The following is a 24,173-nucleotide window of genomic DNA, read 5'->3' on the forward strand; positions in this document are numbered from 1 at the left end:
GGTGGTGCAGGGCATCGCAGCACCACAGGTGACGCGACGGGACACCGAGGGGGGCGACGCTGTGACAGGATGCTGCAAGTGAAAGAACCCATCAATGACACCACACATAGGATGGCAAGGTACCACGATGATACCCCCACCTGTAGCCATGACTGTGTGGCACAGAGATGACACACCACGGTGCTACAAGGAGCCATGGTGACACCGTGGTAGGGAGAGTCCCTGAGCCACATGTCCACGGAGACACCAGGACATGTGACATTACTGTTTGAACAAGGTGACACAGCGTGACAGGGCTGTCGTGTCTCAGTGTGACAGATACCACAGCGTGGGGTAACAATGCCGCACAGTGACAAGGGAAGACAGTGGGAGTGCAACAGCACGTCAGAAATGCCTCCATATGGGGCAAAAGACTGGGCATTACAGTGACACTTTGTAATGAGGCAGCGGCACCCGGGCAGTGCTCTGTGACACAGGGTCCCACTGGCATTGTGATTTAGGGCCTCCTTGAAACAACCACCGGGGGTGACAAGTGTTCCCAAAACCACATAATGTATAAAAATATATGTCCTACCTAATAATATACCGCTCCCTGGCTTAGGGCTTGATCAGCCTTCCTTATGAGAGACTTGTATATATTGTTAAGGGACGTGTGGGCTTTGCTTTTGGTTAAAATGGCAAAGTCAAACTAGCAGTTTAAGACTGCTCTTCCAGTCAGCAGTGGCAAGCTGGAAGCCATTTTGTAGTTTAACTTACTGGCCCCAGGAACCTTGGTACCATTATCTAGGGACTTATGCATAAGTTTAACTTCTGCCAATAGGTGTAGCCAGTTCAACATACATTGTGTAAATGGTTAGAACACTGGCACTGAAGTCTGGTTAGTAGGCCTCAGTACACTCTCATAGTCGAAAAACCACAGCATCAGCCCAAAACATTGGGGGTGATCATGCAATGAGCAGCATTTTCTTACACAAACTATTATGACTTTTGTGGAATGGTGATCCCTTGCAGTCTTTATGCTCCTTCTGCTAGAGTAAATGCTGTATTGTTGGCCTTTCGAAGACATGTACATTAGGGAAATTTGTACAGCACCAACTTGGGTATTCAATGGTGCTTCGAGCAAGTATGCTTCTTTCTGTTCTTCTGTCTATCTTTGATTGAAGCATATTTGGGCAGAGCTGTATTTTTCCTTTATGTGATTTTATGCTGTTCAATCTGGTTTGAGGTCTCAGGTAGCTCGAAGTAGTGACAGCTTATTTTTGATAAACCACTCTGAGTTCTGTCTCCAGTTGCAAGCAATTGTTTTTGATTCTCCTCCAAGAGCTAGTTTCTATTGCATTATCTACCAAACCTCATCCATGACCATGGCTGTGAATGGGTGTTTCTTGGGCACCATTGGAATACCATGACAACCTATGGCACCACAGTAGTGAGTAATTGGGGCAAGTTTGAAATGACTGCCACAAAGAGGTGAATGACCTTTTGGAGTCACTTCATTTCACTCCTGAATTTGGAGTAACATCTTGTAAACAAATTTCATGCAAGTAAGGGTTATGGGCTTTGGTTTGGGGACTTGGTTTGGGGATTTAAATATGAGCATCAGGGTATCAGAATCGGTTTATGCTTGAGGCCAAGGCTTAGGTTTATTGTTTTATGCTTAACTGCATCTTCAAAACTTAGACAAAAGTGTTTAGGCGCTTATGCTATAGTGTTTTGCTAGGATTAGGGTTAGTACTAGGAATTTAGATTTAGCTTTTTAGGTTGGAGGCTATTTAGTGTTGACGGCTTAAGATGATAAAGTTTGGGATTTAGCTTAGGTTAGGTTTGGCCCAAAGGCTTAGGTTTGAAGGCTTGGTTTGGGATCTTCTCTAATTCTGTCAGTAGGCCTAGCTGTGCCCAAACAATAATAATGCCAATGACGCAAGTTCAGATGAAGTACCCAAATGCAACGAAAAGCATCCATATATACATTTTCATCCCGGGGCTCACTCTTCCTTATTTCAAATGATACAGCTTTCAAACCTTCTCTATAGATATGCTCTCATAATCGCCATTGAGCTATGGGTTGGCCCAACACCTGCAAAAATATTTCCATGACAGATTGTATACCTTCCCTTGGTGTCATGGCTTTGAATATAAATGTAGAATGTCAAGTTGCACTTGGAACGACCATCTTTCCTGTTTGTTTGCTGACCCAGTCATTGTTCCTCTTACTCTAGCATTGCGTCTTTCATTTTATCGATGTCCTGTTTCAGAATTCTGCTTATGTTGTAACCCTTTAGTACCAACTGCTAAGAGACAATGACAGCTGCTAATTCCCATTTCTCTGGACATGTTGTTCTTATTTTAAATTCTGACATGATCTCTGCTATTGTAAACTGACGTCATGACTTGTAATTCTTAGTTTACTCCTCCCAAAGCATGTTTTCCATTGTCTCAAAAGTATTTACAAATGATTATTCTGTATGGAATATGTATATAGCATCTTGCAAGTGAAGTCTTCAGGATGGGACACTATACTATAAATTATTTATTATGGATTCTTAAAAAAAAATTGTTTTTGTGAAGTGCTTGCATTTGTCAACATGCTAAAATGGGAACTAAATTGAATGTGAATGGACCCCCAACTTCAGTTTTGTTCTTACATTGGTGGTTGCCATGTTTTCAAAATTCCTCACCTATATCACAGACAATGCTAAATAAAAGTGAACCTATATGCAAACCCTACTTGCTCAGTAAAACCCTAACAATATTATCTTATCCACCAAAATTGTTTCGGCTGATACCTACAGCCCAACAACCTAGCCTTTATATTGCCATCAACAGCTGCTCCTTGTGGGAAAACATAAACATCAGCCACTACCTAGATATTTTATAGGAATTGCAAATATTGATGTTTTTTCCTTGATAATTTTCCTCTCTGCTGAACAAAGATAATCAAATTGAAGAAATCAAAGGCCTCGAAAAATGTGTTAGTTTGACCTATCTCGATTTGTCACACAACAAAATCGTCACCATTGGTGGACTTTCCAATTTGCCAATCAAGACTCTTTCTCTGGTAAGTCTGACTGGGAAATTCCTAGCAATTTTGTATAAACAAAACTTAATATTTCGGCAGATGGCCACAATTTCTTTTAACAGATGAGTAACAGCAGTGTGCAAATGTTTGCTAAAGTGGTGCAGAAGGAAGCATATTCTGGGGTTAGTGTAAAATAGTCAAATCTAGTGAATTGTGATGTAAACTTGCACTGGTTTCACCTCTAATGTAACTTTCATGTATTTTCTATACCATTAGTTTATGTTATGTTCACTGCCCCAAAAAACACCTTTCTAGCATGTATGCCTCTAGGTATGAGCCTGCTGAGCCCTTCAACATTTCACAAATATGATAGCCAGAATGAGGAATAGTACGCACATGGTGCCTACAGAGCATGCTGATTATAAAGCCTAATTAATGAAGGTACAGATTTGTAGACTAAATAAAAAATAGATTACAAATATATATACACTATATGTAGCCCATAAAATTAGATAATATTATGTATATAAGCTTGGAACAGGTATATTTCACATAACATGGTGTCTACTCTAATCAGTTCAGCATATTTTGTAAATGTTTCAGAGAAACATTTGAGTTTTATAATCCATATCTATAAAGAGTCGTTCCAAAGAAAATTAATATGATATATATTTTCAATACAAGCATCTAAAATTAGAGTTCCAAAGTGGTTTATAGCTGAAGTTCAGTCATAACAATAACCCGAGGATCAAAAAAGGAATCTAAATGTTAATTGAGGAGGTAAGAAGGGAGTCTGGGTGGGCCATGGAGTTGGGGTAGTTGAGTTGTGGAGAGGACATAGACAGTGTCTCCTTTTGAGAAAAGTAGCACATTTATGGCGGAGATTTCTGATGTTGCTGGCAGCTACTTAACATGCATTTTATGAATATCCATCACAGCAGTTTATCTCTTTACGGCTCTGCTCACCTTTTCATGTGATGTAGCACAGTTCTAAAAATTAAACACCCACTTTAATATATGGATGATAAGTAGCAATAGAAACAAACTTGAAATGTTCCTCAAAAGAAGTTTTGTTAAGAAACTTATTAAGTTACAGCTTTCTTTTTTTTTTTTTTGTTGAAAAACCTTTATTGACATTTCAATCATTAACAAGTATGGGCCTACAACCCCCCGGGGCCGGCTGCTAAGCAATCAGAGCAATAAGAGCCAATGTAAACACAGGCGGCACCTCGGAGAGCAGAATCTTCATTCCAATATAGTCCGGCCAGTGAGCCGCGCAGGTAGGACACCAGGAGAAAAAGGGTTTTTCATTTTATAATGAAACAAGACAGTAGGATCAGGTGCCAAACAATTTCCCAACAACGATAAGGGGCAAGAATAATAGACGTAAGCAATAAGCAGCAATCTATTGGATCAATGGCGCAGACACGGGAAATTCCGGATGGGGAGGAATATCAAAAACAGTTGCGCCTGCAGGCCCCGGTACCTAACGCCCAGAGAACACCCCGGAAACTGTAGCACACATGAAGAGGCGACGATTCACACCAAAGGAGGTGTACCGCGCTGATCCCAGAAAAGAAAAAACAAGAAGAAGCGGAGAAGAAAAAGGAGGCCATGGAAAAAGAGATAAAGACTAAAGAGTCCCCTCCCCCAACCCCCCACCCTGCACCTCTGCAAATGAGTATGCCCCCCCCCCCCCCCAGCAGTGTGCCTGTCGCCCTGGAACTAGACCCGAAATATAGAAGAAACAGGGAAAAAGGAGTAAAAAAGAACCCCACCAGACGGGGGGGTGGAGAAAGTATAATAAACTGGAGGAGGGCCTTCAAAACATACCCCCGGCTTCTCCCTCCCGCACGGTGAAGTCTCCCCACAGCAAACAAGAAGCAGCACCAAATCAACCATATCAAAAAAGGGGAATGGGGAGCATTATGCACCAACTATGCTAATAACCATGAGAGTACGCAACCATGAGTCCGCCCGTCTACTGGATGACCACCCCCGAAGGATCAGCCTCATCCTTGACCACTCTTTACAATTCTGCCCATGCCTACCCCTCGACCCAGCACCATGTCCGATGTTCCAGGGTAAAGGAGTGTCCAAAAACAACCGGGAAGCGACGCACACAGGTGGGATGGAAGTCTCTGAGTACCAACACAGTCCGCATCATGGAGGGACGTCTTTCCCAGTGCTGCCCCAGGATCTGCACTGCACACAAGGTCCAGGAAGGCTGAATCAGCCAAAGTAGACAAACGTTGCTGGAATTGTCCCTGGGTCGCCGGAGGCCGTGCACGGGACAAGGCCACCACCTTCCACTCAGGTCCAATACCTCCAGAACAGATCAAACTCTCAGTTAGCCGATCACACGGTAGCATACTGTCCGGAGTGTCCGGCTGTGCACTTATCGCAGGGGTGGCCGCGACATTATCCTCCTGTGTGCAGTGTGGGAAGCCCCTGTGTACCTGTGGACCAGCATGCCGCCACTGTCCCAACGCTGATGCCACACCATCGAGCTTACTCCCCAAGACCCCGGCGCCACGAGCCAAGGAGAAATGAAGGGCACCAAGGGCCTCTAGGAGGTCGCCGTACCCCAGCACAGCTCTCTGCGATCGCTCCGCCACACTCCCAAAAGTCACACACTCCCAATCCTGCTGCGACCCAGTGGACAGGATGGTAGGCTGCATAGCAACAAGATGGCCGCCGGGAAGGCCCGACTCGTATTGGGGCCGGGACCCAGGGACAAGCGCCTCGAGATCCACGTCGCTGAAGACAGGGGTCCGGGGGCAGGCACAAATTCAGCCGTTGCGTGGTCACGGGCAACAGTCGTCCCCGCCACGGACCAGCTCCCGCGAAAAGCCGGGAGCAGCCCGCAAGGATCAGGGCGAGCTAGGGGCGGCGTCCGGGCAGCTCACCGTCAAAGGCAGGGGCAAGCACCGAAGAATCTGAGAGCTACACCCCCGGGCATGTCCTCGGTCCGCTACACTTAGCAGTGGGAGCGCCTACGTCAAAATGCAGGCCGAGGGCAGCACCGCTCCGGTGGACCGACTCCACCCAGTCACCACAGGCCGCTGTTGTTAAACTGCCACCCGGCCAAGGCGTCCACTCGAGGTCCCGGCTCCGGGGCTGCACGGGCCGCAAAGTTCAACTGCAGATTTCTCCGGCGGTACGGCAGCCAGAAACCTCGGAGTCACACGATCGGTTGCCACTCTCATTCACAAACACGATCTCATAGCGCAGACTGAGGATCTCGTGCAGGATATCCGTGCGGGATGCGGAGGTTCACGGAGCCGGGAATCTACGCTGCCGTCCCGGTCGCCATCTTGGCTCCTCCTCAGTTACAGCTTTCTTGTTACTTTTCTGTCTTGGCAGTTCGGTGCTCGCACTCATAAAGAAAGAATACCTTATCCATGTGTGGGATAGGAAAGCATTGTTTCAAAGATAATTATTGAACAGTAATACTTCCTATTAGATTTAAAAAAGCTTAAACATTGAAAAAGGCTAACATGTTACAATTATTGCTATCTTAAAAAATCTAGAACAACTATAGACATAGCTGCCTCACTGAAGAGGAATTTGATAGTGTCACATTGAGGATCCAGGCCACGTAAGGTCTCACAAAGCTGTTCTTTGTCAGTTAGCTTCTATCCATTTTCCCAATTTGTGATTCAAGGACCCCTGAACAATAGCTATGCTTTTGCTTTGCTTTACTTTTAAAAATAATCTTGATCCTGTTTATTAGCTTCATCATCTGCCATCGAAAAAACTCAGTATTAGTCTTCCTGGAAGTCACACCATTGGGGTGTATAGTATAGTGTATGCTGGCATTTGTCTTGGATACGGCTTAAGGACAAAGCTGCAGCCTGGCTGCTAGGACAACACACAGTGTCTCATTCTAGAAAAGGCCCTGTTCCCTCTGAAGCAGGGTCTCAACTCAGCAAAAGGTCTTGTCGATAGTATGCATCTAACTCCGATATCTTTGAGACCCACCCAGATATCTCAATAGGGCCTCGGAAAAAAGACACTGTTACTACTCCATAGGTGAGAGCGTAGCCTGTGAATTTGCTAGATGTCATGATGCCCTTTGCTGCCTTAAATCTCGCTCGACATTGAGGCATATGTTTTGCTTACCATGCCAACAACCCAGAAAAGGATGTTCCAGCCATTGAAAGAGCCAGAAAATACTCTGAGTTGACTCGGGACCCTCCTACATACTGCTGATCCTTCTAAAAAAAACAGCTCCACCTAAACCTGAAGGAAGTTTCATTATCACAGGACGTTCAAAACACCCTCTCGTTCGAGCACGATGACAAAATTGAGTCCTGGCCACAGGCGAACTAACCCCTCTGAGAAGGCACTGAAGTCCCACTCCAGACTCATACTTTGGCAGATATTCTCAATCAGCCCCAGATTCTTTCCCTACAAGAATACTGCCAGCTGGTGATATAACAGATTTCAATTAAGACAAAAGAAAGGCTTTCAGAAAGCTCAATATTGAAGCAACAGTGCTTCAAGAACAGTCTAGCGGTATTATTTGAGACCCTAGAACTTTGAGGTCCATCATCAACTCTACTCCCTTTGGTGCTGTGACATTTAAAACAATAGAGTGTTTTTTAACCAGCCCCAGTAAAATCCTGCACACTTAGGTAGGAGAAAAATATAGGGCTCTGGAGCAGATAACAGATTTAGTTATTGTTAACCAGTATAAAAGATTATTCCATCCTCGTTGACATGTGCTGCTCTGCCAAACACCATAGGAAGGAATGTTTGTGGAATTTCAGTTTGCACTGGGAAGGCAGCAGGTTCATTCTTCTTGCTAAGTTGGTGTTACAAGACTTCATGGTATTCCCTTTACTTATTCACACATCTTCTATCTAAAATGTAAACAATTTGGGTTTATCTGAAACTCTTATTTATGAGCTCCTCTATTTTTTGGGTCTCATGCTGATGACAAGATCTGCAAAAAAAATCTCCACAACGGATTTTTTTTTTCAGCAGCAAGTTCAAACACCTTTCTATTCAAAACAGAAAAATCAACAGCAAAAAGTTTCTTTTCAAGAAAGGCATTGTGAACAAACTAAACATGGAGGAAGAAATCAACCCTCTTCGGTGCTAAGAAACGTCCTTTAAATGACAAGCGTTCCGTTTGTCCCGATGCCCCCATTGCCTTGTACACCAACAGTAAGGAGCATACCACTCAGTCCTGCTAAATAGTTCAGCATTATGAAAGACAATGTGCTCCCAATATTATGCAAAATGGATGTACTCTAACATTTGGAGAGCCGCCCACCACTGCAATAGCCAGACAGGCCATACAATTAGATCGGCTGGTTCAAGAGGGGTGCACATTGCTAGAATCGTGAGTGAAATATAAAGTCTTCAAACATCAAGGAATGGAACCTTTCTGTGGACAAAAAGAAATGATCAAAAGAATTGTTCAGAATCATAATTAAACTCAATACGGTGAACAAATGGTTGAAGAATTAAACATTTATGGCACTCTTCATATACCAAACCTATCCTCAGTTACATCAAGGATGGTGCTATCAGTGCTTAAAATTCATTTTCAAAAGAGCACTCACATTCTGCCTAAAGTTACCTTGTCTCTGTTCGAAATACATGGCATTGGTAATGAGTCGCCTTGGTGAAATGAAAAAACATTGTCTACCATTATCTGAATAACTGGTGCTAAATGCATATATCATGACAAAGTCATGAAATATTTTAAACTAGCCTCTGATATCATTCAGACTCAGCTAGGCAAGACACATCCTAGTACAAATAATCAATCAATCAATCAATCAATCAGGGGATTTGTAAAGCGCGCTACATACCCGTGAGGGTCTCAAGGCGCTGAGGAGGGAGGGGGGGGCCGCCGCTACTGCTCAAAGAGCCAGGTCTTGAGGCGTTTTCTGAAGGCGAGTAGGTCTTCAGTCTGACGTAGGTGGGTAGGTAGGGTGTTCCAGGTCTTGGCGGCGAGGTAGGAGAAGGATCTGCCGCCGGAGGTGGTTCGTTGGATGCGGGGGACGGTGGAGAGTGCGAGGCTGGCAGAGCGGAGCTGGCGGGTGGGGGTGTGGAAGCTGAGTCTGTTGTTCAGGTAGGCTGGTCCGGCGTTGTTTGAAGATGATCCTCTTTTCGATGGGGAGCCAGTGTAGGTCTCGCAGGTGGGCGGTGATGTGGCAGTGGCGGGGTACGTTGACGATCAGTCGGGCGGAGGCATTTTGGATGCGCTTGAGTCGTCTTAGTTGTTTGGCTGGGATTCCGGCGTAGAGTGCGTTGCCGTAGTCTAATCTGCTGCTGACGAGGGCTTGTGTTACCGTTCTTCTTGTTTCGGCTGGGATCCATTTGTAGATTCTGCGAAGTGTGCGGAGGGTGTTGTAGCAGGAGGAGGAGACGGCATTTACCTGTTTGGACATGGAGAGGGTGGAGTCGAGGATGAATCCTAGGTTGCGTACGTGGTCGGTCGGTGCTGTCCCCAGAGTGGTCGGCCACCAGGAGGCATCCCAGGCTGAGGGGGTGGGTCCGCGGATGAGGACCTCCGTCTTGTCCGAGTTCAGTTTCAGACGGCTGCTCCTCATCCAGTCGGCAATGTCCTTCATTCCGTCGTGGATGTTGGATTTGGCGGTGCGTGGGTCCTTGGTGAGGGAGAGGATGAGTTGAGTGTCGTCGGCATAGGAGATGATGTTGAGGTTGTGGTGGCGGGCCACTTGTGCGAAGGGGGCCATGTAGATGTTGAATAGCGTCGGGCTTAGGGAGGAGCCCTGGGGGACGCCGCAGATGATGTCGGTGGCTTCGGATCGGTACGGCGGGAGGCGGATGCTCTGGGATCTGCCGGAGAGGAAGGATGTGGTCCAGTCAAGGGCCTTCTCTTGGATACCGGCTTCATGGAGGCGAGTCTTTAGTGTGCGGTGGCAGACCATGTCGAAGGCGGCCGATAGGTCCAGGAGGATGAGGGCTGATGTTTCGCCGTTGTCTAATTGGCGCCTGATGTCGTCTGTGGCGGCGATGAGGGCTGTCTCGGTGCTGTGGTTTCGTCTGAATCCGGATTGGGACGGGTCCAGGAGGTTGTTGTCTTCCAGGTGGCGGGTCAGTTGCATGTTGACGATTTTCTCAATGACCTTCGCTGGGAACGGGAGCAGGGAGATGGGCCGGAAGTTCTTGAGGTCCTTGGGGTCCGCCTTGGGCTTCTTGAGGAGGGCGTTGATTTCAGCGTGCTTCCAGCTGTCCGGAAAGGTCACAGTTTCGAAGGAGAAGTTGATGACCTTCCGTAGTTGGGGTGCGATGGCTGCGCCTGCCTTGTTGAATATGTGGTGTGGGCACGGGTCTGTCGGCGATCCTTAGTGGATGGAGTTCATGACCTTGCGCGTCTCGTCGTCGCAGACTTTGGACCAGGAGGTCAGGTGGTTGGCGCTGATGGTGTTCGCAGGAGGGGTGGGGTCTGGTGTGGTCAGGTCGGTCGAGGTGTCAAAGCTGTCGTGGATGTCGGCGATCTTGCGGTGGAAGAAGTTGGTGAGGGAGTCGCACAGTTCCTGTGACAAAGGGATGTCGTTGGCATTGGCGCTGGGGTTGGAGAGTTCTTTTACAATGCTGAAGAGTTCTTTGCTGTTGTGTGCGTTGTTGTCCAGGCGGTCTTTGAAGGAGGATCTCTTGGCTAATCTGATGAGGTGGTGGTGTCTGCAGGTGGCGTCCTTGTGGGCTTCGTGGTTTTCCGTTGTGCGGGCGTGTAGCCATATCTTCTCCAATTTCCGGCATGTGCGCTTGGAGGCCAGGAGCTCGTCGGAGAACCAGGAGGCTCTCTTGCTGGTGTGGTTGTTGGAGGGTTTCTTCAGTGGGGCGACGGTGTTGGCACAGTCGTCGATCCACTGTCTGAGGTTGCGGGCTGCGGCATCTGGGTTCGTGGGTTCGGTGGGTGGGTTCAGGGAGAGGGTGGTGGTCAGCTGGTCTTCAGTGATTTTGCTCCAGCAGCGGCGGGGTAGCTGTTGGGTGCGGTGGTGCGTGGTAGGTTTCCTGTAGGTGAAGTGAATGCAGCGGTGGTCTGTCCAGTGGGGTTCGGTGGTGTGGTTGAATGAGACGTGGGTACTTGTGGAGAAGACGGCTTCTAGCGTGTGGCCGGCGGCGTGGGTGGGTGCGGTGACGAGTTGTCTGAGGCCGAGGTTGGCGAGGTTGTCGATCAGTGTGGCGGAGTTGGCGTCGTTGTTGTTCCCGAGGTGGATGTTCAGATCCCCGAGGAGGATGTAGTCCGTGGAGGCGAGAGCGTGGGTGCTGGCGAGGTCGGCGATGGCGTTGCTGAACTGGGCCCGGGACCCGGGGGGTCTGTAGACGAGCATTCCCCTGAGTGTGGTGTTGGGGTCGGTGTGGATCTGGAAGTGCAGGTGTTCGGCGGTGAGGAGGATGTCGTCTGCGTGGATGGTGACCTCAATCGCAGACGGGCGCAGATGAGCTTGCCTCTGGCGCGCCTCTGGCGCGCCAGCGGCGCTGCCGCGCAGCGACCTGCATTAAGAAGGGTGGAGGGAGGGAGGAGCAGCTGGGAGGCAGGTGGTGAATGGGAGAGGATGGGGCGGGGCCGCAGCGAAGGCAGCGGCGGGAAAGGAGAGCGGGGGCGGGCGGGGGGAGAAGGGCACTGAAAAAAACCAACAGCACCGAAACAACAGAGAGAGAGAGGAAAAACAGGCAGGCTAAAGGCAGAAAGGCTTATGCAAAATAAAACGAGCAGAAGCTAAAGGCAGAATACAATTTAAGGGCAGCAGACAAGCAGGAGGAGGGAAATCGGGAGAGAGAAAGACGGACAGAGGAAGAGGTCAGACTTGATACTTACCGCCCACCACTGGGCCACCAGGGATGAGGCGCAGGCGGGATCCTGCGGGTGGAGGAGGGCCTCGAACTTCCAGCAGCAGCGGCGAGGGCAGCAGGCAGAGCACCAGCAGGGAAGTTTGGCGCAGTGGGGGAGCCTACCTGGCCTGAGAACAGGCCAAGAATCTAATACTTGGGAACTTTACAGGGCACAAGGATTGCAAAAGTACATCTTTTACAAGACAGACTCTATATCAGAAGTGCCATTCCCACCAGATGAATGCTCAGTCTCGGTGAGATTTATGGCTTCCTATTTTATTGTTCCTCGTGCGTGGCTGTACATGAAGCTGTTTCTTAAATCAAAGACCAATACTTCAAGATGTCATACATCTTTCAAGACAAGCTGACTCTAAATGCTGGTACTTGTTATTGTCACTCTCTCTCTTCGTGGTACCAGAAGAAACTCTGGGAAAGCGTCCCTTAGAAAATGCAACTGTGAGACTGAAGAAGAGCGGTCGCAGCTTTGAAGTGAGCTGGGCTGGGCTTCCTTCTATCCTCAACCCAAAGGACTCAGAAAGGTTCATGTTTGATAGCTTGGCCTCACCAGCAAGGCAATCCCCAGAAAATAATTCAGAAGATGTTTTCTGTATCAAATATACAAAACAGTAGACCGAAATAAATAACTTAAAGGTTCAGACCAGGTTTAGCTTAAATATAAAATTGTAATAGTAAGATAAAATAAAAATAGATAAAAATAGGCTAGGGGTTAAGAATTTATGGGGAACGGAAATACATATTTAAAAAAAAATGCTATTATCAGTATTACATAGTTTGCAAGAAACTTTACAATGTATAAATAACACAGGCTCCGTGTCAAAAAATATCAATTAAGTCAACATTTGATATACATTCAATCTATGCTTTTAGAATTCATTCCATATCACTTAAAAGAAAGGGAAGAGAAAGTTCAGAAGCAGTAAAATATTATATAACTGCAATGTGTGTGGATCTAAGTGCCTGGTGCACCTATGTGCTCATACATGTGAAAACTGTATAGGCAACGGAATAAAAGTAGTCCGTAATCATTGACAGTGTATATTCAATGTTCAAGCAGTAAAATGTTATATAACTGCAATGTGTATGGATCTTTCCTTTCCCTTTTTTTAATTGATACATAATTAATTCTAAAAGCAAAAATTTAATGTATATCAAATGCTATTTTTCTTCACTGAACCTGTGTTCTTGTATTATTCATTGCTCCTGCTTCCCGGCGATTCTTTGAGGAGGACAGTCCCTGTTTCCTTTAAGCTAATAATGTATGAAAACAGCCCTCACACTGGATCCCAAATAGCAGAAGAAAATGCATTTTTTATCATCCCATCATAAATACATTACCTTATCCTGTTGCCTTGCATTTTGAAAAAAATTACCACTTAAAATTAAAATCATCACTTTGAAAACATTGGAATACAACAGAAATACCGATCGAATGGCAAACAGTCTCATTGAGGGAGTCCCCTAATTCCCTTAGCAGTCGGTAACAGACACTTGTGTCCAATGAGACAGAATATCTTTTAAATGATAATTATGGAGGAAAAGTCAATAGTTCAAAATTATTTTTTCTTCAATTACTTCTGAGCTGTGGATTCAGTGCTCTGCAATAAACATAGTAGAAGCATTTTCACAAAGTGCTGTCATCATTCCTGTTAACTGGGATTCCTGTGTGTGGGATACAGGACCTCCTCGTTTCTAGGCATTGAGAAGCAATCTCCCTAAACAAATTAAGCCCCGGTACACAACTGGCCCAGGTCTCCAAAATTGCACCCATGAAACATCTGTTAACAGGGCAACTTTCCCACTGATCAGCAGCCTCCTCTGATACAGGACTATTTTAGTCTTCTGGGACTTCAGGTTCTGAGGAAGAAAGAAAGTTTCACAGCAAGCAGGCAGTTTTTCTCAGGGGGGAGGTAGGTACACATGTACAAATGAGCCTCTTCTGGTTAACTGACTTTCCGGATTCTTGGAGCAAGTCCTTGTAGGATAGAAATTCAAGAGAGAGTTTGTATTGGCTCTTCATCAGGCAGTGTTGACTGTTCACGATAACAAGCAGGCAATTTATGACTAATTCCCAGGTGTGTTCTGAGGAGAGGTTAGCATTGCATGGGTTTGGAATAGGAGAAGTAGCATGCCATTGGTAGGGACCTAGATCAATTCTTATTTCCCTCTTTAGCTTTCCTAATAGTATAATAAAGCCAAGTCCTTTGAAGGGTGGCTTTTAGCGTGGGCTATCTCAATGAGATGGTCTGGGAAACTTGTAGAATGTACTATTGTCCTGTTTGTGCTGTTCCGGGGACTTATATCCCTGTCAACGCAGCACACTAGACATCCCCCTGTATGTAAAAAGGAGGGTTAGAAGCAGAACAGCAATGAATAGAAGTTGGTGTCTAGGGCAATTCACACATTATATGTTGGTTGAGCCCAGGTCCGAAAGTCCCATCAAACTAAACCTGTTTTAAAACTTTGTCAGAGGCACATATTGCTTGGCAAGACCAATGATGTATGTTATTGAGATTCCTCTGCAGAACAGAAGATGTCATTAACCTCTTAATTTTAGCATGTCCTTAAATAGAATGAAATATTCAAGCTCTCCTAACCCGAACAGTAACACCAGACTATAGATACTGATTCATGATTAAAATATAGTTTTCAATATATTAGCCTACTTGTGAGAATGAACCATGACTCGAGTCAAGACTATACCCAGAAGAAGTAGAAGTGCCGGGGACACAAGGAACCACCCGAGGTAAGTAACCAGGAACCCCAATGAGGCTGTGTGCAGAGTGGGAACATGACCGTGGGCTCAATACAAGTCAATGGGTAAGTCGCGGTTACAATTTTAAAGAAGAAGGACCCTTCCCAGTGGACCCTGAAGAAACTCCGTGGAATACAGAAGGTTGGAGAGCCACCCCACTCGTGGAGACCCTAAGAACCAGGATACCTACACCAAGGAAGCCGGGTGCGTAGGTGTGAAATGGTGTCAGAAACCGCCATAGAACCCAATAGAGGACGTCAGGAAAATGCCGCTGCTGGGGAAGGTGAAAGTGTCCGGTGGAACCCAAAGGTGTATTCAAGTTGAGAAGTACCTGCAAGCAGAGGGGACAGAGTCTAAGCCACTCAGTAGTGACCAGGAGGCACGGAAGACGAATGCCCACCGATGCAGAGTGTTGCAGGAAAGAAGATGGTGAGCTTGGAGCTGCAGCTGTGAGAACCAGGCGATGCTGTGGAAGATCAGCAGCCATTCACAAGCTGTCCCACGTCATATGTCGATAGTTGAGGGTGTCGGTGTCCGGCGGGAGCACCAATAAGCCTTGGCAACTGCAAACAACGTGGAAAGTGAAGGCGGTGTAGTGTCGGGACCAGCAAGGTCCAGGTGACTCACCACAAGCAGGGGAGTCAGGGCAGGCCCCGAACAATCAGGGGAGCCCACAGAAATCAAAGGTGACCCTCAAGAGGACCCACAGGCCGGAGGCACTGGAGTCGCAAGGGGACCTCGAGCAGCTCACCAAAGATGCAGCCCCATGATGCAAGTGATGAGGTGAGGACGAAGATCTTGGTCACAGGAGATGCTTGAGGTTGGGGCTACTTGCAGCCTGAAGATCTTGGTGGAAGGAAGGCAACAAGCCTTTGCAACTGCAAGTCGATACGCTGAACGGGGGTTCAGTTCCTGTAGCCCCAGCAAGGGATACTGGCCTCAAACTTGGTGAGAGAACAGGGCAGGCCTCGAGGGAAGTGGAGAACCACCACTTGTGTTGCTGAGCCTTTCAGAGTCCATGGGAGCCCAGGCTCAGCAGACCGGTCAGCTTAGTTGGGGTGCCTGCAGATTCAGGGAAGTGACTCCTTCACTTCAAGGGAGATTCCTCCAGTTGTCTTGGATGCCCATAGGCCGTGGAAGATTCCTGTAGGGAGCACAGGCACGGACGTTACAGCAGACGAGCGGGGCGACGAGATCAGGAGCAGCAGGAGTCTTCCCAGTTGCAGCCTTGATACCCAGAGCGAAGTCCAGAGTGCCCAGACGGTCAAAGAAGAAGAGGTGTCTTGAAATTAATCTTGTCCCACAATTAATCTAGGGACCTACCCTCAGGTAAGCCCTTAAGTGCCCTAAGAAAAGGGTTGGGACGATTCAGGGTTCCCTCCCAGGGGAGGGGTCGGACAGTGGGGAGGAAACTTCCACGTCCTTTGTCCAGTTTTGTCCCAGAGCGGGAGCTAACAACTCCCTGAGCTGGTTTGACCTGGGCTAGGCAAGAAGGGCACCAAGGGTGCCCTTCAAGCAGACCGAGTGGCACTGGCAAGCGCCCCCACTCTGCCCCAATACACTAATCCCTGTCTGGGAGGTGGTCACACCTCCCTGTGACAGGATACCTATTGTTCTGCCTTCACCCTGCTCGAGCTTGGCTCAGCAGCAGGAGGGCAGAAACATGTCTCTGGTCGACAGCAGCAATGTTGTGCTGTCCGGGTCTACAAGACTGATACCAGGAGCACTGAGGGCCTTGGAGGAGCTTTACAGTGCATGGAATCATTCCTCCCACAATGTTTAAGGTGTGGGGCTATGATTCCAACATGTTTGATACCAATCATGATAAGGTTTGTTACAACTAGTTTAGAGATGGTCATTGCGTAATGACGCATGGCCACTCTATGTATCTTAATGGCTGATGAACTTACAGCCCGGGAGAATGGACTCTGAAAGCTGTAGGCATGTCCTGCTCATGCAGGTGCATCCTCACACTTACAACTGAAGACCCTGCCTTAACCCCTTCCCTGCGGGGGTAATTCCCCCACAGTGCGGGGGGGGCCATGGCGCCGCTGTGCTCATGACGAGCTGAGCTCGTCACGACCCTGCCCACTGATTAATTCTCCCGCACAGGCGGGGAATTTATCGCGCATGGGCGGGCCGCGACCGTTATGACGAGCTCAGCTCGTCATGAGCACAGCTCCACTGTGACTCATGACGAGCTGAGCTCGTCATAAGCATGGGAGGGGTTAAGGATTGAAAAGACCTGCTTTAGGGGTGACTAATAGGTTTTTAAGTGCAGTGACCCTAGATATAGGTAAACCTATATCTTTCGTAAGTGGTGCTAGCACCAGCCTACACAGGCTGCAATGGCAGGCCTGTAGTTACAGTTTGAGTGGTCCCTCATGGGTGGCATAATACATGCTTCAACCCATGGGGTACCCCTAGTGTACCTATGCCCTGGGTACCTCAATACCATATACTAGGGTCTGATAAGGGTACACCAGTGTCCAATCTGGGATGTACCTAAGTACTTACCAAACCAATTTAGGGGAGAAGCACAGAGACCGGGGTCCTGATTAGAAGGATCCCAGTCAGGCTAGTTAGAAACAGCATAACACCAGGCAAAAAGTGGGGGTAACCATAAAAGCAGATCCTACTTTCCTACACTACTGCACAACCATATTGATCCTAAATATTCTGCTACAGTTAGCTGATCGCTTAGTAACAGGGAATGGACACATACTCAATCGAAACCATTGTATACAGAGATCCAAAAATAAGGGTCTAAATGGTAGCAAACATCATTGGCAGGTAGAAAGCCTCACATCTTTGTTTTGAAAAAAACCACCTTCCATTATTTTTCTTAATTATTCCTCTCCTGTGTTAAGGTGTGTTCACTTCCTAGGGGTTTACATAATATTTAAATCCTACCTCGAGAAAACCAACAAGATTAGGAAATGTAAATAATCGTTTGGTTCTCTAGAGATGTTAGCGTAGGCTTAGGTACCTCAGCAAAGGCTTAGATACTGCTAAAGAGCACACTGCCAGATAGATTGTATTATGTATTACTATGTGCTACCAGAAAGCCAATGGGCCTGTTCAGGGTGGCTCCTCATGAGAAACTTTCATTAAAATGTTCAGACCGGTCACAAGTCTATATCTTGCGAGACATACTTTTATGGAGAACTTCTGATTCTATCATGGATGTCTGCGTTCCAGAACTCTCTCCAGGGTTTGTTTAGCTGAACTCCTGCTGTCTTTTTAATATGTTCTTGTTCTCCTGTCTTACCAATCACTCTGTATGTGAGACTTGCCATCCTATTCAATGTGTATGAATCTTACTTACACTACCCTGCCTTCTTGGGATCCAGAACAGCATGCTTCCTTGTACTCTTAGTTAAATCACTCTCTAATCGGACCACTGCCTTTCAGCTCAGTTCATGCACTCTTTTCATTTTAAAAGGTAGAGTTGCAAAGGTTATTTTAGCTTAGTTACTCTTTTAAATGAAACCTGATGTTTAAAAACGTTATTCTACTTCTGCTAGTCAGCCAGATATTCACTGTTTATTCATTCAATACAGATACCGTAATATTTCACAAATATTATGTGGGTCCGCTGCATTATCTTTCTAAGAACAACTTTTTAGTGGTGGGTCCAAGGACATGAGTGTGTCTAGTACAAGGTTAGTTGTGTTGATTCATTCCACATTGCCTGGCGTAGTAGAGCTTCCTGCTTGCCCTGGCTAAAGTAATGTTATCAGTGTTAGTGTTTGGACACAATATAATTTAAGACAGTGTCATATGCTTTGAACGTTACGGCTTTTCCTGTAGTTACGCATACACATTGGCCTGGACACATTTATGGACGTACTCCAGCATTTATCCACTTACATTGGCTTCTCTGGGAACCTTGTATAAAGATTACAATATGTTGCCCTTGCCTGCTTAGAGCATCAGCAGTGCTTTTTGATCTTTTAGAACTTTTATGGCAGATCAGGGCCGATTAGAGATAGCCCAAAGAAGAACTCCCAAAACGTGCTATGCTTGTTGCCAGACTGTCAAAATCAAAATACATGCAGAGTGAAAAAATGATGGGAGAGGTCAAATATAAAATATGATAAAAATCTAAAATAAATTGAAAGAATTAACATTTTGAACAGAAATGTATTCAAGGAAAGTGTGCATACCGTAACAGTTTCCACTTGCCTTCAGCTAAAGCCTTACAAATGCACACTGTAAAAGTCTATCCATTGTCTTTTATATCAAACATTCATCATCGCACTCCGCTTGACATCTCAAAAAACTGATCTGAAAAATGCATCGCATGTTGCATTTTACACCTATGAATATGATTCCCTTTCTGTTTAAAAGACAAAGCAACACTTGAGCTGCCTGCTCTTACAAGGTTTTTGTGTTTCGTGTTCCCTTTTAAATAAATTTAGTAGAGACTGGCTTCCTTATTCTAAGAAGGGGAAATGTTCATGGGAGCAGCACCGTTCGCCTACGCTTAAAAATACTCTCTGATATGCTCAGTGATGGACATGAAGATCTGCTTTAAATCATTCCCTACTTGTTTCTGAACAGCGCCCGCAGTTGTTGTTTGTTTCTTTTAAGGTAGTGTGCTTATAGATCCTGATATAAGATTTGTTGGACGAATGAGAGGTTCAGGTGTAGCGCTAAGATGATCTACACTTAAAGCGAGGCACGACTACTGACTAGTATTCAGTAGAGATGTCTCTCTAGATTCAACACAAGGGGCAGCTGAGGGTAAATGATATATGCTTGGAATGACATAGGCTTGTGAGACTGACCTGACTGCCCTCGTGTACCATAAGATTCTGTGTTACCACCCTGTGGTACCTAGCGTGCCACTGCTGAATGTTCTTGACCTCAGAGAGTACAAAGACCAGCCCATTCACTGCGGTGTTATGAACCTTGATCACTCATGCAATGTGTCTGTCTTTAAATCCTAGGCATCTAATCAAATTCAGCAGATTACTGGATTGGAAGACCTGATGTCCCTTCATAAACTCGACCTGTCGGGTAACAGCATCAGTAGCTTAGAAGGCCTGGAAGAGCACGATCTTCTGGAGACCATCAATTTAGAGGACAACAAGGTAATGTTGTTAGTGTATGAGTATGTGCTTAATGATCCCTGACCTTGGTCGTGGCTTTGTGATTGTTCTTTTAGATCTTTTTGTGAGTGGCACTGGGCTTCTCAAGACCTAAAATAGTAAAACCCAATCAGGTTTCAAGAATGTGAAAAAATAAGTGCTGGGGCCCCAGGTTTTCTCAGAAGCATGTGGCCGGCCCTATTGAAACTCGGTGAGGAATATCAAGGCTGTGTTTTCTTGATTATACTTCATGCCTCTTTAATCCACCCCCAGCCATTTCCTGCCTCTTTATTTCACTCTTGTGGGTTCTTTTTCATCTCTGCTTTCTTCCGTTTCACTTTTTCCATCTTTTTCTGTTCACCCACTGGCTGAAGTTAAGCACTGAGGCCATGCCTGCTGCTGCAACATTCCTTCACTCTGAGTGGTGCCCTCTCTAGTGGTGTGCGAAAAGTGAAACTGGTGAAAAGTGCTCTTTTTGTGTTTTTAGTCTGCCCAGGGAGCGAAACTGGGTGTACAAAATCTGCTCTGGCAAGAGAAGTAATAACAAGCATTGGCATAGCCAATAGGTCTTGCCTTTGGGACCTTATGTGTTTAGCCATGCAACAGTTGATGTTGTTGCACCAAAGATATTGTGCTGCTTAACTAAATACTCATAAGGTCCCAAAGGCGAGACCTATTGGCTATGCCAATGCTTGTTTTCTGTTAATTTGTGGTGGGATGTTTGACCCTTTTCATTTGACGGCAAGAGCCCATCAGAGGTGGTGAAAAGAGGCAGGTACCGGAGCAGGTGGTGGCACTGACGGGGGGTGGGGGGCATATTTGAGGAATTACAGACTACATTTTTGAGGCTCTTATAAAGCAAGTCCACTAAGTAATCCCATGTCATATATCTGGCACTTTAAACCTGTCCGCCCTTTTGTGCCAACATCACTTTGCATTCTGGGACTTGTAGGTTTGCCATTCCCTCTTGTCAGTTTTATATAGCTCGAACATATCCTAAGAGCATTGGAGTGCTTTACACGACCATCAGATTGCATTGTACGAGGTCTGTTTCATTTTTGTAATCTTATTTTACTTATTTTTTTACAGCGAAAACCAGGGCCGCTGTTCAGAAATTTATATATATATATATATATATATATCTATATATATATATATATATATATATATATATATATATATATATATATATATATATATATATATATCCAACTCAACTGCCCCTTCGGTTTAAGAACGCACTCGGACACAGACTGTCCTTCATCATTTACTGGCAAACTCACGTTGCGTATACAGATATTGCAGCTTCAAAGTCAATTCCGCCTGACGCGTTTCAAAGCCTGTCGCTTCTTTTTCAAAGGCTTGACATCCGAGTGCAAAATGGGACACACCTGTTCAAATACGATACCACGCCCACCATAGGCAAAGGATTCTGGTTCCCGTAGTGTGTCACAAAAAATATTCCCTGGATGGGTTCCCTGAATGGGTGCACTCGTTTCCGCTGCTCAAGTTCAAAGCCCATGGATGGGCCTCCGCATACGGACGTGAGATAAATCCATAGTCCATGTCCCATGGGAGAGGCTAGGTTGCATACCGAGCCCCATGGCCCCCAATGCTGGTGGGGTGGTGCGTCCTTCGCGGCAAGGGCTGCCGCGAGCATACATCCAACTCAACTGCCCCTTCGGTTTAAGAACGCACTCGGACACAGACTGTCCTTCATCATTTACTGGCAAACTCACGTTGCGTATACAGATATTGCAGCTTCAAAGTCAATTCCGCCTGACGCGTTTCAAAGCCTGTCGCTTCTTTTTCAAAGGCTTGACATCCGAGTGCAAAATGGGACACACCTGTTCAAATACACTCGGATGTCAAGCCTTTGAAAAAGAAGCGACAGGCTTTGAAACGCGTCAGGCGGAATTGACTTTGAAGCTGCAATATCTGTATACGCAACGTGAGTTTGCCAGTAAAAGATGAAGGTCAGTCTGTGTCCGAGTGCGTTCTTAAACCGAAGGGGCAGTTGAGTTGGATGTATGCTCGCGGCAGCCCTTGCCGCGAAGGACGCACCACCCCACCAGCATTGGGGGCCATGGGGCTCGGTATGCAACCTAGCCTCTCCCATGGGACATGGACTATGGATTTATCTCACGTCCGTATGCGGAGGCCCATCCATGGGCTTTGAACTTGAGCAGCGGAAACGAGTGCACCCATTCAGGGAACCCATCCAGGGAATATTTTTTGTGACACACTACGGGAACCAGAATCCTTTGCCTATGGTGGGCGTGGTATCGTATTTGAACAGGTGTGTCCCATTTTGCACTCGGATGTCAAGCCTTTGAAAAAGAAGCGACAGGCTTTGAAACGCGTCAGGCGGAATTGACTTTGAAGCTGCAATATCTGTATACGCAACGTGAGTTTGCCAGTAAATGATGAAGGACAGTCTGTGTCCGAGTGTGTTCTTAAACCGAAGGGGCAGTTGAGTTGGATGTATGCTCGCGGCAGCCCTTGCCGCGAAGGACGCACCACCCCACCAGCATTGGGGGCCATGGGGCTCGGTATGCAACCTAGCCTCTCCCATGGGACATGGACTATGGATTTATCTCACGTCCGTATGCGGAGGCCCATCCATGGGCTTTGAACTTGAGCAGCGGAAACAAGTGCACCCATTCAGGGAACCCATCCAGGGAATATTTTTTGTGACACACTACGGGAACCAGAATCCTTTGCCTATGGTGGGCGTGGTATCGTATTTGAACAGGTGTGTCCCATTTTGCACTCGGATGTCAAGCCTTTGAAAAAGAAGCGACAGGCTTTGAAACGCGTCAGGCGGAATTGACTTTGAAGCTGCAATATCTGTATACGCAACGTGAGTTTGCCAGTAAATGATGAAGGACAGTCTGTGTCCTAGTGCGTTCTTAAACCGAAGGGGCAGTTGAGTTGGATGTATGCTCGCGGCAGCCCTTGCCGCGAAGGACGCACCAACCCACCAGCATTGGGGGCCATGGGGCTCGGTATGCAACCTAGCCTCTCCCATGGGACATGGACTATGGATTTATCTCACGTCCGTATGCGGAGGCCCATCCATGGGCTTTGAACTTGAGCAGCGGAAACGAGTGCACCCATTCAGGGAACCCATCCAGGGAATATTTTTTGTGACACACTACGGGAACCAGAATCCTTTGCCTATGGTGGGCGTGGTATCGTATTTGAACAGGTGTGTCCCATTTTGCACTCGGATGTCAAGCCTTTGAAAAAGAAGCGACAGGCTTTGAAACGCGTCAGGCGGAATTGACTTTGAAGCTGCAATATCTGTATACGCAACGTGAGTTTGCCAGTAAATGATGAAGGACAGTCTGTGTCCGAGTGCGTTCTTAAACCGAAGGGGCAGTTGAGTTGGATGTATGCTCGCGGCAGCCCTTGCCGCGAAGGACGCACCACCCCACCAGCATTGGGGGCCATGGGGCTCGGTATGCAACCTAGCCTCTCCCATGGGACATGGACTATGGATTTATCTCACGTCCGTATGCGGAGGCCCATCCATGGGCTTTGAACTTGAGCAGCGGAAACGAGTGCACCCATTCAGGGAACCCATCCAGGGAATATTTTTTGTGACACACTACGGGAACCAGAATCCTTTGCCTATGGTGGGCGTGGTATCGTATTTGAACAGGTGTGTCCCATTTTGCACTCGGATGTCAAGCCTTTGAAAAAGAAGCGACAGGCTTTGAAACGCGTCAGGCGGAATTGACTTTGAAGCTGCAATATCTGTATACGCAACGTGAGTTTGCCAGTAAATGATGAAGGACAGTCTGTGTCCGAGTGCGTTCTTAAACCGAAGGGGCAGTTGAGTTGGATATATATATATATATATATATATATATATATATATATATATATATATATATATATATATATATATATATATATATATATATATATATATATAGCAATAATAATATATATTCGGTGTGGACAGTGCAAAATTGCTTAACAGAATAGGCAAGAGTTGCAGATTTTTTAAACTATGGAACCAGGCCTCCGTCACAGTATCAGCAACGGGAGTTTCCTGAGGGAGAGGGGTGGAATTTCCGTAGTTTTGGGAGATGCCCGAGAGAAGGCCTGTTTCAAAGTTTTTGTGTCTAAGAGCGTTGTAACTTCGAGTCAGGACTGACATATCCCAGGAGGCATAGCGCAGTCGCTTAAAAATGAGAACGAGTTCAAGGTGTCACACGTATAGTGACGTCATAGCTCCTCCAGAGAGGCACTGGGAGAGGGATGTGGTGTCACGGCCAGCGCTGTTTACCTTGGAACTGTGGTCGCAGGTTCTATTCTCAGCGTCCTGATCCGAGGAAATTATTTAATCTCCCTGTGCCTGAAAAATAAATGCATCCTTGTCTAATGTAACTGAAAGTCACGTAAAGCGCTCCAATACCTTCGGGTCGAGTTCGCGCTATATAAAATTGCA

General features: G+C 46.5%; 1 protein-coding gene across 2 annotated transcripts in view; it reads left to right on the top strand.

Annotated features, from left to right (window-relative positions):
- Positions 1-24,173, top strand: part of LRGUK (leucine rich repeats and guanylate kinase domain containing) — a 397,810-nt gene that overhangs the window by 170,864 nt on the left and 202,773 nt on the right. For both annotated transcript variants that reach the window (XM_085653594.1, XM_085653595.1), the window contains exons 6-7: positions 2,934-3,058; positions 19,571-19,714. In XM_085653594.1, coding sequence (XP_085509720.1) covers positions 2,934-3,058; positions 19,571-19,714 — 269 coding nt within the window. The remainder of the gene's footprint in view (positions 1-2,933; positions 3,059-19,570; positions 19,715-24,173) is intronic.

The sequence above is a fragment of the Triturus cristatus genome, chromosome 4_1, assembly GCF_964204655.1.
Source record: "Triturus cristatus chromosome 4_1, aTriCri1.1, whole genome shotgun sequence".
In the NCBI taxonomy this organism is placed as follows: domain Eukaryota; kingdom Metazoa; phylum Chordata; class Amphibia; order Caudata; family Salamandridae; genus Triturus; species Triturus cristatus.